The sequence below is a fragment of the Vipera berus genome (assembly GCF_964194415.1).
Source record: "Vipera berus genome assembly, chromosome: 5".
NCBI lineage: Eukaryota > Metazoa > Chordata > Lepidosauria > Squamata > Viperidae > Vipera > Vipera berus.
In genome coordinates, this window is record NC_138207.1 from 43,259,758 (window position 1) to 43,276,350 (window position 16,593).

General features: G+C 40.3%; 1 protein-coding gene across 1 annotated transcript in view; it reads right to left on the reverse strand.

Moving 5' to 3' along the window:
* Nucleotides 1-141: 141 nt before the first annotated feature.
* The window catches only part of NGEF (neuronal guanine nucleotide exchange factor), a 73,935-nt gene continuing 57,483 nt past the window's right edge, over nt 142-16,593 (reverse strand). The window contains exons 11-16 of the mRNA XM_081330113.1: nt 16,285-16,374; nt 14,411-14,574; nt 7,539-7,694; nt 4,749-4,828; nt 4,077-4,181; nt 142-3,545 (exon numbers count right to left, since the gene is read on the reverse strand). Coding sequence (XP_081186239.1) covers nt 3,373-3,545; nt 4,077-4,181; nt 4,749-4,828; nt 7,539-7,694; nt 14,411-14,574; nt 16,285-16,374 — 768 coding nt within the window. The 3' untranslated portion in view covers nt 142-3,372. The remainder of the gene's footprint in view (nt 3,546-4,076; nt 4,182-4,748; nt 4,829-7,538; nt 7,695-14,410; nt 14,575-16,284; nt 16,375-16,593) is intronic.

Here is a 16,593-nt window from a genome sequence, read left to right on the forward strand (position 1 = left end):
CCCCTAAATACTATGTTTGCCCTGGTTTTTTTTTAAAGCAGCTAAATTAGTTTTCTTAACTTTGGATATTATTTTGGGGAGAGATGAGAAACACTTAAGGTTAAAAAAAAGTATATAAACTTTTCCTTTTTTGTGTAGAACAACAGCATCACTTATTGCATACCCTTATGAACATGCACTTCTATTTATTTGACCAATAATATGTGCCAGAGTGCTGCGACTACTATAAACATCAGTGTGAAACTCTACTCACATCTCTCAAAGCTTTTGTGCAGTTGTGTTATATATTTAGTAGTTTTTAAAAGGAGGTTGAAACTTTCCAATGTTAGATTTGGCAGATTATCTTCTTAAACTGTATACTGGAGTTTAAGTGTATACTGCAGTATACTGCATGCTGGCTGAGGAATTCTGGGAGTTGAAGTCCACAAGTCATAAAAGGGCCAAGTTTGAAGACCCTTAGTATACCATGTATCACATCATCTAACCTAAAGTGAGTTGTTCTTTCTATTTACAAAGAGCTTTCTCTGCCAGGACTTATCCATGCTTCCTTAGACACTGGAATACCTTCTCAGAGTATTCAATCTTAAATTGTTCTTAAAGTATGTTGATTTGGATAGCAGTTGTTGGGCTCCCAATTTTCCCCAGTTCCAGCCTGATGAATTGTCATGGATTCTGGGATTTACAGCTAAACATCCAGAGAATGACAGGTTCCTCATTCAAATATTAATATATCACAGATATTAATATATCTCATATTTATTAGTATATAACAAGAGAGCCTTTGAAAGATGGCTACTGCTTACAGGATTCTTCACAAACCTGACCCCTACTAATGTCTGTGGGGGTAAACTTCCATATAGTCCAGCTAACATTACCAGGTCATCCTTTTATAAAGACACACTTGCTCAACATATTATAGGAAGTGATTTGCACATTGCTACAATTTTCAGATAATATTTTCATGTTTTTATACAATCTTATCTACTTTTTTATTATTTTGCAAGTAAATTACTCAAAGGCACAGCAATGGTACAAGCAAAACATGATTAGATTACCATTGTGAGATGAGAATGGACACTTTCCCTCCAAAACTCAGCCACATTGGTGTTTTTAGACATGTATCAGTATAGCTCAAGAGAAAAAAAATCTTAATGCAATTTGGAAAATCTAATTTCAGTAGCAATGAAACACTAGGATCATATTTTAATAATACTGGCCACAACTACATTGCCTAGGAACATATGAGTGAGGTTTTTTCCTAATATAATGATTACCAATGTTTTCACATATTCACGCTCTATCCTTTCAAGCTGAAAAGTCTTACTTCTGGAAATTGGCGTTACTGATAATGATAGAACAGAATCATTTAGACCGATGGCCTTTCATATTATACAACAGTATAACAGTCTCTCATTTTGGGGCAAATTAACAGTTTGTTATATTTGTGCCTTGTAGAAAGGGCATTTAATAAATTATTTTTGGAATATATAAATAAATGCTTCTCGATAATTGCTTCTGTAACATTTTTAATATGCAAAATGTTTTACAGCCTTTTAATCTAATAGGCTCGGGCCCATAGCTGACCCTGTGGCTTTTCCAAAGTTAGAAGGATCTTGATGCTGTTCATGGCTCTCTATTAAATGCTGAGATATTTCTTGTTCTTTTGGCTCAAGGCTTTCCTGTACACATGTTTAAAGTACAGACTTCATGCACTTGGCTAAAGGTGCACAACAAATGAGTAAAACCACATTTCTATTACTTTGATACAACTTTGGAGACATTTAATACAAACATCCACCTTTTGTCTCGGGCCCGCTGAATTTCTTTGCATGATCATTGGCTGTGATGGGTGTACAACCACAGAACAAAAGAGCCAGAGACAGGACTTTATTGTTCTGACTCTGAGTTACTGATGCTTACCATATGTAGCACCCATGCGGAATGTTATGAATAGCTTATTTGGCTGTGAAAACATGTTCTCTGCTTTTCTTTTACTTCTTTTTCAACATATGCAAATGCTTCAGTGTATGCAAGAGGCTCAAGCAGAGAAATCTCTTCAAGGGATATTATCTCAAATATTGCAATCTCCTATACAGTTTAGTGCAGCATTTGCTTAGGACAAAACCCTTAATACAGTGGTCCCCAACTTTTGTGGCTTAGTGGCTTGGCTGGGGGGCAGGGGAGAGGGGAACTGGGCTGTATGAGTGGTGAGCCAGTGCACGCGCATGCACGCAGCTAGACTTGTACAAGCGGAAGGCTGGCAGGCGTGTGCACAATTGCCTGCTGATCCATCACTCATACAAGTTGAGCCGCATCTCAGCTCCTCATGTGACCCAATTCCAAATAGGCCATGGCCCAGTAGTAATCTGCAGCCCAGAGGTAGGGGATCCCTGTCTTAATATACTCCCCATTCTGGCACTAGCTCCAACACAACTATACTCTGTCTGGTTGCCAGTGGTAAGTGTATGAGATAACTAACTTTGGATAAGTAAGTGCAGTTAGTGATTGCTTAGACAGGGAATAGTATTTCTTATAAAACAGAATAATTGATTCTGTATCGTCCCTGAATAATGTGGTTTGGCATACATCATTCTGAGAAGCGTAGACTACACAGGTCAAAAAAATAGAAGGATGATAATCTGAGTTCCCAATTGGGCCACTGCAACCAACTGACTCTTATTTTAGAAAATATACTTTGCATGCTTCAATATAACCTTCTAGAACTTGGAAGTTCATAACCAAGAGACCCAGGTAAATAAATATTGTAGTGCATTTTAACTACATAACATTGCACTTCCTAATCATTTTGTTACCTCCACCTTTCTTCCAAAACACAAGAAGAAACTAGTTTATCACATGAGCAGTTCAAACAGTTCCTAGGAGAAACTTCCTGAGTATAGAAATATGGAAGTTGACAATTTATGGTATAAGCTTTCAAAGTAGTATTGTCCACAACTTCATTATCTTTCCGTAAGAAAATCAAATGCTGCACTTTTTTGTACCATTGGCTAGATGCTAAAGAACCAAATTGCTGGATTTATGGACTTTGACATAATTTTCCCAGTTGCTCAAGTGATTAGTTTCCTCATCATGCAGAGTTAATAAATTTACAATCTTCAGAGTATACAGTACATTAGGAAAGACATTTACAGCTTCTACATCTGTACAGGTGAATGACAGCCTCTCTTCTTTTCAGTCTGTGTTCAGAAAGACTATCCAACTTGTAATGAGAACGCAAGGAAGCCCAATAGTTCATAGGTGAAAGGATCTGCTCGCCAAGAGATGATTCATGTGCATTCTCTCAAGCACTACATTTCACTGTCTCGGCCTCTGCCATAAATAGCTTCTGAAAAACAGATGACTAAGCAATGATCATTGTCTGTTCCTACTGCCCATCTTCCTTCGCTGACTGTCATCAGTTTTGTGCACTCGGAAACATTCCTTTAAATTTTGAGATCGAATCTTGGGATTCATAATCTCTTCACCCATAGAACTGGGGAACCAACCTCTTTCTTGATCATGCAAACGTTCCCCAAATATCCAGCCTAGAGTAAAAGAAAAGATAGTGATGGTGGAAGAAATGTACTAATAGAGATCAAATTAATATTGGCTGAATAATTCAATATGCAGAAAGCATTTTTTAATTAGAATGTATTGTGATGTTGATTATACCATCTTAAGTATGAAGCAGATCTTACAACTAAAGGAAATGTAAAGATACAGCTCCATTGTCACCAAAATAACTTAATATTACTGCAGTTTTAAATAACAGTATGAAAAATACATATTCATTTCCTTGGGCCATAGCCCACTACTGCTGGAATGCTCAAATATACTCCAGTCTCCCAACCTTAATGATGCAGATAAAATAGTGTTCCATTGTAATGGAACTGGTACAAGAACCTGTATAAGTCTTTTTAATTTTTTTATTAGTTTATATTATAAAATACAAAAGTACAAAAACAAATAGTAGGAAAAAAGGAGGGAAAAGGGAACAGTGTAGAAAAGAAGTGGGGGGGGGGGAAGAAAAGGTGTTGACTTCCAATACGACTCTGAGTAAGTGTTGTTGATCTTACCATCATCTGTCTTTTCCAGAATGTTGAGGACATCAGCCAATTCCAATGAAAGTTCATCTGGTTGCTGGGCCACGTAAGGATGGACACATTGTACTTGAGGGCAATCTGTTAAAGGAAAGGAAATTAATTTAGCTTACTAATCATTTATGAGAGGGAACTGCATGGGCATTTTTAACAGAATTAGGAGCTAATTAAATCCTGGTTTATATGAAAAACTTGCTGCAAAATATAGTATGCAGGAATCTCTCAGTGTTTCCAGAAGCTGCCACTGACTCCTTTCCAGAGAATGACTGATCCGGAATCAACCAGCTGGCTTTGTACCTCAGGGGCGACTAGAACTCAGCCTCTCCCGGTTTCTAGCCTGGTGCCTTAACCATTACACCCAACTGGCTTTCCCAATTAATAATAGCCAGAGCTTTTTTCCTCATAGAACGCTCAGAACGGAGTTCCGGCACCTTTTCTGGATGGAACCTTGTAGGGTAGGCAAGGCAGGTTGTATGACATGTGTCAGTTCTGGCACCTTTTTCTTTTACAAAAAAAGCACTGATAATAGCCATCCTGATTTAAAGTCTAGAAGAACTGACATTGCTAAAACCCAATAAAAGAAGAAAGGTATATCATACTTTTCAAACCTGTTTGGATAACACCTCTCATGCCTTCTCCTTCACTTACCCATAAGTCTGGATGTGAAGGAAACAAACTTTGTTCGTCGATTTGGAGCCAGCAAAATCATCCAGCGTTTCATTTCACTTCTATGTGACATGTACAGGAAGAGATCAAAGCAATCAGAATTTTCCGTGTGCTTTTAGAATGGTTAGAAATCGTGCAACTCTTACAATTAATTGTTCCTGCCAATTGTTTTCCTGCACATTATTTCTTCTGTTTAGATAAAATATATTTTATTCCATCTATGGAGGAATCAGAAAGTTGATAACACTTCTTTTCTATAAGTCCAGCGACCATACGATATACAAGAATGCATTTACTCTATTGTTATTAATCTCCTTCATTTAAAATATTTTTCCTTGCTGCATATAATGCATTAGGTCTTCATTTTAATACTGAATCCTTCAGCATATGTAAACATATATGTAAATCTATAGGCATTTTATCACTCCCCTTGTTTTGCCATGCATCTGCAAAATGACTGATCTGCAGTTATGTATTTAAAAGATATATATGGCCACCCATCTTAAGGAACTCTGGGTGGCTCACAACAACCAACAATTTGTTAGGATGCCTTGCAGAATGTACCGTAATACACTAAGCATTGGTGCAAATCTACAAATATCTGTGAAAACAGAGCGTATTTCAGAAATGTTTGGTAGACTACAAAAATGTAAATTCCACTAAATACTCCTATTTTTTCCTTTCCCCCCCTTTTTTATTCATTTATAACATAAAATGTGAAAGTACAAAAGCAAATAGTAGGTGACAACAGTAGAAAAAGGGGAAACAAAAAAGGTGTGAAGAAAGTGAGAGGAAGAAACAAAAGGCATTGACTTCCGTCTCTCTCTGTTGCAGTAAAATCAGACATTAAAATCAAATCTCAACTTTTTACATTTCTATAGTAGTATGCACTAGCCATTTCTGTATCGGCAAATCAGTAAAACCCAAAATCGTCCTCTTGTTTTTCAATTCTTGCTTTTTAAAGCATGCATTGTTTTCTGAAAATAAAGCAGTCATCTCCCTTTCCTAGTTTCAATTTAGATAGGATACAATAAACCTGTAATTCATATATAAAGAAAAACAAGGACTAACCATGAAGAGCATGTACTTTGATTTCAGACCAGAACATACAGTATTTACTATAGTCTCTAGCCTGAATTTATATGGCTTGGATAGAAATACTGTAAATACTAACTAAAGTAGGAATAAAATAAAACAGAACAATAAAATGCAAGTACTTGAATGCTAATGGTTTTAGTACTTAAAAGTAATCTGTACATAAAGCAACAAGGTTTAAAGAAGAACATACTCAATTATATAAAGAGTTCTACAGAATTGCATAAACAGTCATAATCATGTTTATGAGACTAAATCTATAGGCTGTCCAAACCTCTCATAATATGTTCCATCTGCCTTTTGAAGCAGACATCAGCAAATAAAATGGTCAAATTAGCCTGGGGAAAAACTGATCCATGTGCTTTATCAGCCTCCAAAACCCCTGATTTACTGTCAGCATTGAAATTTGTTTTGGATATGACTTATTTGCCAAAAATCTGAAATAAAGAGTTGCAATATTGCCTAATAACAAATAAATGGTGACTTTAAGATGGGCTTAGTTACACCAAAGATTTTTGTCCATGTTTAAACAACTCAGAAGAAAATCTGGCTGTCTCATTATTCTGTAAGGGTAAAATGCATAAAAGAATCTGAGCCAGCCACTACTGCCCATTTGGTTTAATATTGATTACTTGTTAATATGGTAATATGAAGATCAACATCCATATATGAATGTAGTTTAGCATATATCACTTCCCAAAGAGACATGGAATTACCAAGCACGGAGGGATGTTGCAAAAAAGATGACACTGCAACACTGGAAGGACAGTATGACTGATTACACATAGTAATCAGAGGGTTGGAAGTGAATTTGGAGATCTTCTAGTCCAATCCCTTGTCCAAACATATGACTGATTCTGTGTATTCACTTTCTGATTACCTACTGATGCAGTGGAAACTCTAATCAATATTCTTCCATATAGTCAACTTAATTATGTTTTCAGAAACAGGGCTGAATTTGTTCGTTTATATATATAAGCAAAAAGCAGTAACAAATTTAAAAAGGAGTGACCCCGAAAAACCTCTTCTTGTGAAATTCAGAGATCATGAGTGGAATTAGCTTTGTTTGCAAAACAGAATGTCCATAAACTAATTTATCTTCAAACAATAGTTTTGTAGCCAAAAGGAGAAAAAGAATTTAGCTCCTTAGCACATCTTATATTCATTTTAGGAATGTTCTGGGACCATTATTCAAGAATGAGAATGAAATGCTCCCAGAAAAGGGGAAAAAACCAATTTGGTTTGGTTTTCTAATTTCAGTATGGAAAAAAAAATCATGACCCTATCCTTAATTCACTATTGGGGGGCAACAAGGGGCGGGGGAGGAACAAAAACCATTCTAGTTCTGCCCAAGAATTAGAGACTAAAATTTTCTATGCTTAATAATGATGGTTGTCAAACAGGCAATTACATTAAGGGGAGCTAATTTTAGTGATAAAAATAAATTACAAGGTAGTTTCTGCTAAGATTTACACACAGAGCAATTTCTGAACCGATTTCTGTGAATGCATGCATGCAAATGAAAAAATGGAATATGGATGAGTTGCATACAAGCCGCTTGCTCACTGATTAGCCTGGAAAAGATAGAAGTCCACATAATCCATTAAGCTGGAACAAAATGAATGGGTTCACTCACAGAATCCACACACTTGCATGCGTATCACTTGTTGTACTTACTGGGATAACGCCTTCAACATATAGCTGACTTCACGGTCATCTGCATTTTCTAGCAGCCTCAGAATAAATACATTGGCCAAGCTCTGTCCTTGGTCCTCCAACTCTTCCACTCGAAGAAGGCCTCGAGAAGCAGAATCAAATACTTGGTACTTGTCACTGAGGCAAATAATAAATGTTTATTATTATAGGCTGGATATACAGGAGGTGTTGCAGCGTTTTTGCAATTGGTCATGAAGCGGAATGACTGTGGAGGCACTACAGAGGCTATAACTTTGAAACAGGGTCATAAGCAGTCTGTTGTAACTTCCAATAGTTGCTAAGTGACCAGTTTTAAGTAGAAGACTACCTATACTCTATTTTCAACCCCTGGCTCATTTTCAGCATCTCCAATGATACTCCAATGACACTATTTTATACATTAACATCTATACAAAGACTAAACCAGGACTGGTGAAAAGAATACTGTTTACAAGAATGAAAGACATAAGACATGTATTGGTAACAACATATTGTTTAAAATCATTTACATAAAGAGAAATAAAAATTAACAAGAAGCAATATATAAATTTCAAAAGTGATTAATATATTTGTAACATTGTTTTTTAGAAACAAAATAATACAGTATTTTATTAAAGGAAGAGAAGGCATGAGACCAGAAGAATGAAAAATAGAGTAAGAAACCCAACTGCAAAAGGCTCAGATGGCAACAATAATAAGGACCATTTGATTGTTCATCAAGAAAGAATACACACACACACACACACACACAAACACACAATCAGTGAGATAAAATTATATCAATCTTTTTCTTTCTCCCTCCTACAAACTCACCACAACCCTATGAGGCTGAGAAAGAATGACTAGGCCAGACTAGGCTTTTATTCTTAAGGCAGGTATTCAATGAGCAAAAAGTAATACTGTAAAAATTTCCCATTGTTTAGTATTCCCCCCTTTCTTTATATTAAGTTCTAAAACTACATAACTGATGTGAAAATTCACTAACAATTTTGAGTAGGAGATAAGAGAAATCCATCATTTCCATTTTGCCTTGAGAAGTGGGATTTAGAAGTAACAGGACCAACAGGAGAGGGCTAACCATTCTTTCTCAGTTTCAAATCTCCATTTCTTAAGGTCACTTTGCCACACAATTTAGGAAATGAAAGGTAACAATTCTTAATTTAAAAAATCCAAAATTCTAAACATGTATGTATTCATCTCAAAGATTCTTTTTCACGAGGCAAATGAACTTCCTTGTTTTTCTTTGAAGACGTTTTGCTTCTCATCCAAGAAGCTTCTTCAGCTGTGACTGGATGGTGCGGAATTGAAGAAAAATAAGAAAGTCCTATTGCCTCATGGAAAAGCATCTTTGGGACAACTAGATGACTGAGAATCTCCTAGACATTTATGGATTTATTTTTAATTTAATTTAATGTTTCAATTCTAAAGCCACCTGATTGCATAATGAGTGTGGGCAATAAAAAACAATTAAAAAAGAAAATAAAATATATCTAAGAAAAGGGAACACAATTCACCAGATGAATCAACCCCATAACACACACACACACACACACACACACACACGAACGATACCAAAGAAGCCCCTCCCAAACACAAAGTGGCTTGATCACCATCATAACCCAAGGCCTGGAAGAACAATCAGGTTTTTAACAATTTGCAGAGAATCAGGAAACTAAGAGCAGTCCCAATCTCCAAGGGGGGATATCATTCTAGAGACCAAATTTGGCTAAAACAATAACAACAGCTAAAAAGATTTGTCTAATACTTATGCCTACAGCTAGGGCTGTAGTAACATGAGATCGCCTGTGTTTGGTTCTGATAGACGAGGACTCAGAGTGGTTTAACAAGGAATGAGTTTATTGAATACACAAACTCAACTGCCAACTGTCAAATGTTGCAACCCTTTTATAGAGAAAGCGTTTGAACTGTAACCAATACAAACAGTCTCTTTTCCCGCTCCCTGGTTGTGGCGTCCAATGATTGCACCTTATTTTCCCGCTTTAACCCTTGCAAGCTGCACTGTGTTTGCAATCTCTTCCATGGCTTATTGCTAACTATTTACATACATAACACCCCTTACCCCCCAGTTGGTGTCATTTCTTTACAAAATCCATTAGGTATTTTGGTGGCCTATGTATTCTGGACGGGTATCTGTTGCTTTGGCTATTAGGGACCCTTCTTTCTGGTTGACTGCTAGGCTGCTGGTTACTACTGGACCTGGGCTCTGGGTTACTGTCTACAGATGTACTGTCTTGAGTAATAGGTTGTGTTTGGGATTCAGTGGTCACTGGCCTACTTCGCAGGGGTATTTCCCAATCAATTGGACTGAATTGTTGTTGTTGGGCATCAGGGAATGTGTTATCATGCCCAACCTCTACATCGCTTTCAGGCCTAATGTTGTCTGTACTGTTTCCCCTTACTGATCTTTGGTCCCCCTCAGCAGGCACACACCCACTAGATCTTTTCCTCAGCTGGTCTATGTGTCTTTTACAGATCCTATTCCCTTCCCCCTCAATGATGTATGATAGGGGACCTAAGATTTCAGTTACCACCCCTGGAATCCATTTGTCCCCTTGGCCGTAGTTCCTGGCCCAAATCAAGTCCCCCACCTCAAATGTTCTGTTAGGAATGTCTAATTCAATGTTTGGTTGGAGTCTGTCAGGGTGTAATCTGTCCAACTTGGTCAATATTTTCCTGCCCCACCTCATTTCAGCTGGACTTTTCCCTGTAGCCGAACAAGGGGTTGTGTGTTGAGCCAACAAGAACGCAGCTAGTCTCTGATGCCAGTCTCCTCGAATGATTCTTTTAAGCGCGTCCTTCGTGGTCCTCACATTCCTTTCAGCCAATCCGTTGGAGGAGGGGTGGAAGGGTGCAGACGTCTTATGCTTAATCGAGTTGGCCTTGAGGAAATCCTGAAATTCAATAGATGTGAATTGTGGCCCGTTATCAGACACTATTAAATCCGGCAACCCATGAGTGGCAAAGAGGCCCCTTAATGCCTGTATTGTTCTGCCTGCCGTTACTGAACTGACCGGTACTACTTCTAGCCATCTAGAGTAGCTGTCGACCACTACAAGGAACGTTAACCCCTGGAAAGGTCCAGCGAAGTCAATGTGAATCCTGGACCAAGGATTCCTAGCTAGCTCCCATTTATGTGTGCGGATGTGTTGTTGTTCGGGCCTGGAACGTTGGCACAGATAGCAATTGGCAACGCATTCCTCAATGTCGTGGTCCAAACCTGGCCACCACAAGTGACTCCTAGCCAGGGCCTTCATCCTTACTATTCCAGGGTGTCCCTCATGCAATTCCAATAGAATAGCTGATTTGTGGATTTCTGGAATTACTACACGAGTTCCCCAGAGTAAGCAACCCATATGAACTGATAGTTCATCTTTCCTTCTGAAAAATGGACTGTATTTTACATCCGGGTTGGCGTTGGGCCAACCACTCATGACCCAGGCCATTACTCTCCTTAAGATGGGGTCCTTATTGGTTGTTTCAGCTATGTCTTTAGCAGTTAGGGGTAAATCAGGAATATCCTGTAGGGACATTATTTGTCCCACAGGTGCAGGGTCCTCCTCTGTTATGCTAAGGGGCAATCTGCTGAGGGCGTCAGCGTGTCCCATGTCTTTGCCCGGTCTGTATTGGAGGGAAAATGAATATGCTGAGAGGAAAATGGACCATCTCAGCATCCTGGGAGACATAATTTGGGGAGTCTGTTTATCTGTGGTAAACAGTCCCAGCAGGGGTTTGTGGTCTGTCAGTATTGTAAAGTTCCTGCCATACAGGTAGTCATGGAACTTTTTAACTCCTGCCACTATGGCTAAAGCTTCCCTGTCTATTTGGGCGTAGTTCCGCTCTGCCTTGGTTAGTGTGCGGGAGTAGTAAGCAATGGGTCTTTGCATTCCCTGGGTGTCTAAATGGCTGATTACTGCCCCAACGCCATAAGGCGAAGCATCGCACGCCAGGTAGATTGGTCTGTTTTCTATAAAGTGGGTTACTGTGGAACTACTGGAAAGGATGTCTTTTAAGGTCTGGAAACTCGCTTTGTGCTTGTCTTGCCAATGCCAAGGGGTCTTCTTATCTAAAAGCCTGTGCAGTGGTTCTGCAATGGCAGCCTTATGTGGCACAAAAGTGTGATAAAAATTTACCAAGCCTAGGAAGGCCTGTAGCTCAGCCTTGTTCCTTGGTTCAGGAGCCCCTTTTATTGCTTTAATTTTTTCAGGGGTAGGGTGGACTCCGCTTTTGTCAATCCTGAACCCCAAAAAATCAGTGGATTTAACCCCTATGCTACATTTTTCCTTTTTTAATTTTAATCCAGCCTTTCTAAATCTACCCAGTACCTGTTCCAGCCGCTCTACTAACATTCCTTCATCTTTTCCAGCTATTAGGACATCATCAAAGTAAGGGCATACTCCAGGTATGCCCTTTAAGGTCCTCTCCATCACTTCTTGGAAGATGCCTGGAGCTGCTGCAATTCCAAATTGCAGTCTGTGGACTCGGAACGCCCCCTTGTGGGTAACAATTGTCTGTGCCTCTGCAGCCTCTTTGGAAACAGTCAACTGTAAGTACGCATGCGCCAAATCGAGCTTGGCGAAGATGGCGGCGTCCTGGATCGTGGCGAGGACCTGCTTCACCGTCGGGACCGGGTAAGCATGCTTTTTCATTCCAATGTTGAGGGTGGCTTTGTAGTCGGCGCAGATTCTCACGTCCCCATTGGGTTTGAGGGGTGTGACAATCGGCGTCTCCCACAAACCGCCCTCAACAGGTTCTAAAACTCCGAGGCCTACAAGCCAGTCGAGCTCGGCCTCGATTTTTTCTTTTAAGGCAAAAGGTACCCTCCGGGCCTTTAGCCTGATTGGATTTACTGAGGGGTCTAGGTTAAAATTAATGGGGGGCCCTTTGTACTTGCTTAGAGACCCATCGAATACGTCTGCAAATTCTTTGCAGACGGATTCGAGGGTCTTATTTCTAATCACGGAATTTATTCCCCCTATCCAAATTCCCAGGGCAGGAAACCAATTAAGCCCTATTAAGCTGGTCCTATTCCCCTCCGTAACTATCAAATATAAGACCCCCTTAAACCCCTTAAAATTTACTTTAAGGCTGGTCTTCCCTTTTACGATTATTGGACTTTTTTGGAAGTCCATTAATTGAATATTTGTTGGTTTAAGTGGAATTCTTTTTCCGCTTAGTTGTTCAATTTTCTCAAGGGTTTCAGTGGAAATTATCGACACTGAAGCCCCTGAGTCGATTTCCATTCTGCAAGGGACCCCTTGCAGAAGGACTGTGATTTTTAATTTTCCGTCCGGAAAATTGTGCCCCCTTCCCCGCCGTCTCCGATTGACGCGGGCCACCTCCCTTAGGGTTGGAATTTTCACCCGGGTTTTAGGGGTCTCCTTGCCACTAGCATTAGGGGTTACCTTACCCTCTGGCCACACATCGACTTCGTTCAGACGGGTGTCCCGAACGCGATTTCTGCAGATGGCCTGGATGTGGCCAGTCTTGCCACAAGCCCTGCACTTGGCGGTACGAAATCGGCAGGAAGCGCGGGAATGGTTGCCGCCGCAGCTGCCACATCGGTTCTGGGTTTCGTTGTCGCGTGGTCTGGTTGCGGTGTCCCTCCACGGTCGTTGTGCCCCGGTTGGTGGTCTTTGCGGTGTTGCGGGTTGTTGCCGGCGGCCAGGTTCAGGCCCCTCGCTTCTGAGTTGTCTTGGTGCCATCTTACCGAATCGCCTGGAGACTTCGGCGATCTCTTCCTCCCACTGCTGATCCACCTCCCCGCAGTCCACATAGCCCTCTTGGTTAATTTCGGGTGCTGCCGCCATGCTACTGCGGGGGGGGTCGCGATAGCCGGTTGACTCATACGTTAGAAGTTCGTCGAGCACGTCCTGTAAATCGCCGGTAGGTTTGGCGATTATTCTATTTTGTAATTGTTCATCACGTAAGCCCAGCACGACTCTGTCCCTGATTCTAATTTCTAAATTATCGTATTTGCAACGTACTGCGGCTTCCCTGACGGCAGCGACGAATTTCTGTATGGACTCCCCCGGTCTCTGATTTCTCTTCTCGAAGATGCGCCGCCAAAAGAGTTCGGACCTTCGGGGAGTAAAGTGAACTTTTAATTTTGCGAGGAGGTCGGCATAGGGCACACTGGAGACTGGTTGAGGCTGGCACAGCCCGACAGCAACTCTGTAGACCGGTGTGCCGCAGATTGTCAAGAGTGCCGCCGCTTTTTTCCGGTCGTCGGTGATTCCGTTCACTAACAGGAATCCTTCGACCTGACCGATGTATTCCTCCCAATCTTCGGGGAAGTTAGGGTCGAATTCCTTCAGTGACCCAATCTGCGCCATTCGGAGAATTTTCTTATTCTGCCGCGGCCGCTCGGTTGACTTAGACACGTATTCGAATTTTGCCGCCTTTGCGCGACAATTCCGCCAATTCTCTGGTCTTCTGTCTATCCCACCTTCGTCGCCAATTGTTTGGTTCTGATAGACGAGGACTCAGAGTGGTTTAACAAGGAATGAGTTTATTGAATACACAAAGTCAACTGCCAACTGTCAAATGTTGCAACCCTTTTATAGAGAAAGCGTTTGAACTGTAACCAATACAAACAGTCTCTTTTCCCGCTCCCTGGTTGTGGCGTCCAATGATTGCACCTTATTTTCCCGCTTTAACCCTTGCAAGCTGCACTGTGTTTGCAATCTCTTCCATGGCTTATTGCTAACTATTTACATACATAACAGCCTGGATGATAGACAGGCTATAAAATATTATTGTTGTAAATAAACAATATATTAATAAACATTAATAATTTCTCTCAGAATTGTTAAATTTGTCTAATTCAGACTTACCCATTAATTTGTCTGCACAGTACTAGTAAGTCGTTGAAAAGGAACAAGTAGATTTCTCTAAAGAGTTTCTTTGTACGTAGTGTACGGGATGTTTTAGGGCCATTCATCTGCTGGAGTTCTCCCTGCTTTAGTAGCCAGCGGGAATGAGAGATGATGGGCACAGACTAATTATGGGGAAAAAACAGAGATCATAATTAATCAGCATTTACTGCTAAGAAAGGAAAGTTGCCCCCTTAAAACAAGCGTTAGGACCTTTTGGGCATTATGATCCTTGAAGAAAATCATAGATATAATAGGGGCATAATAACAATAGGGTATTACAGCAGGATAATAACATAATCAGAAGGACTGAAAGTGTGATCTGGAATTTTGTATTAAAAATCAGTTTGCTTCCGAATTTTAATACCATGACTGTGGTCTTCATGGTTACAAAATGATGCTGAAGGACTATTACTCACCTCTACCCTAGAATGGATGCAACCTATATTAACAAGAGTTACATTCTTTGAAGAGGTGGAATGTGGTGTCAGTTTTTAACCCTGCTACTATTCCTATTACCCTTTATAAAAGATGTTCATTGTAAATGTGAAATAATGTTATAGGATATAAGTTATACGGGATGTAGCTAACTAGCAGGGATGGCAGTATAGATCTGAACAAGTAACAAGATTTTTAATTCCTCAAAATACATCCTGAATCTATTTGTTTGGTTTATATTCTCTAATTCTTTCAGGAATTCAAGGCAGCATGAGCGGCATTACTTTCTGCAATATTTCCTCACAACAAAATAAAAAAATAAAAAAGTAGACTTCTTTTTATGGCAGAATATTGAATCCATTATTCAGTATAAATGTCAGCCATGTCAGCTTCTGTTAACATAACCCAAGAAAAGGGGGTCTAAATCAGGGCTTTTCAACCTCTGGTACATTGGCACCTGGCAAGTGGTACACGACCATCCTAGAAAAGTGGTAGTGGGGGAGGGGAATGAGCTGAAGTGGTGGCATCACCGCACAAACCCGAGCGAGAGACGGCTGGAGCTGCAGGGCTGTCAGGGCTCAGCAGAAGTGCCAGGATCAGTGCTTCTTCGGGGCTGTCAGGGCTCAGTGGAAGCGCCAGGATCAGCTCCAGGCTCCAGCTGGAGCTCAATGCTGATCCTGGACCTTCTGCTGAGCCCAGAAGAAGTGCCAATCAGCTGGAATGTTGCAGCATCCCCAGGGTCTTGTGATTTACATTCAGATGCTTGGCAACTGATTCATATTTATGACAGTCACAGTGTCCCAGGGTTATGTGAAGTGACCAAAACCTGCTGCAACCACCCGGCAGACGGGGGGGGGGGATAAAAAGCAAGCCCCACCCCACCCCCGCTGCCAATCCTCAATAGAAATGCTCACAACAATGAAAACCTTGGACAGGAGGAAGAGTGCTGCCAGGCGGGCAGGCAGGTGTCTTGCTCAGCTGTGGCTTGGGGAGCACTTTTTTCAGTGCCATTGTAACTTCAAACAGTCACTAAGAGAACTGTTGTAAGTCGAGGACTACCTGTACTCCATCACTTTTTTCCTTTTTTTATTATCAAATTTTTGACACCTTGCTAGGCGACTGGTGGTACTTGGATGTTGCCATATCCTAAAAGTGGTACAATGGGTGAAAAGGTCGAAAAGCTCTGGTCTAAATAATGTTCTGCTCAGTCAAAATTAGAACACATATTCATTTTTTTTCTCAAAATTCATCAGATCACAGTTTATCTTCATCAAGCAAAGAAACTTTTCTCCACAATCCCAAATCCTATTTTTCAGATAACCTGCTTTCATAAAATTCTGCATGTTCTTTAAAACCCAATTGTCTTCTCATCATGATTTAGCAGCTTGTATTTATACCTTGATCTTAAATTCCAATTTCTTTTGGATGCTGATCATCTGTTCTGTGCGACTCATCTTTCTAACTCCTTCATTACATGCCTTCACTACCTAAAAGAGAAGGATAAGGAAACTTCAGAAATAGCATTTCTTGTCCTAAGGTCCTGTCTTGGGGCTTACATGACAGTTAAAATGAAGGTGGCATTCTAACTCTTTATAACAGCAATAAACAAACAACACAGGGCAATATAAGTAAGGCAATACTTAGATTAATTTATGGTTAGGCAAGTCCTTGTCTACTTGCCTTAACTATAATTGTAGGTGCAACTG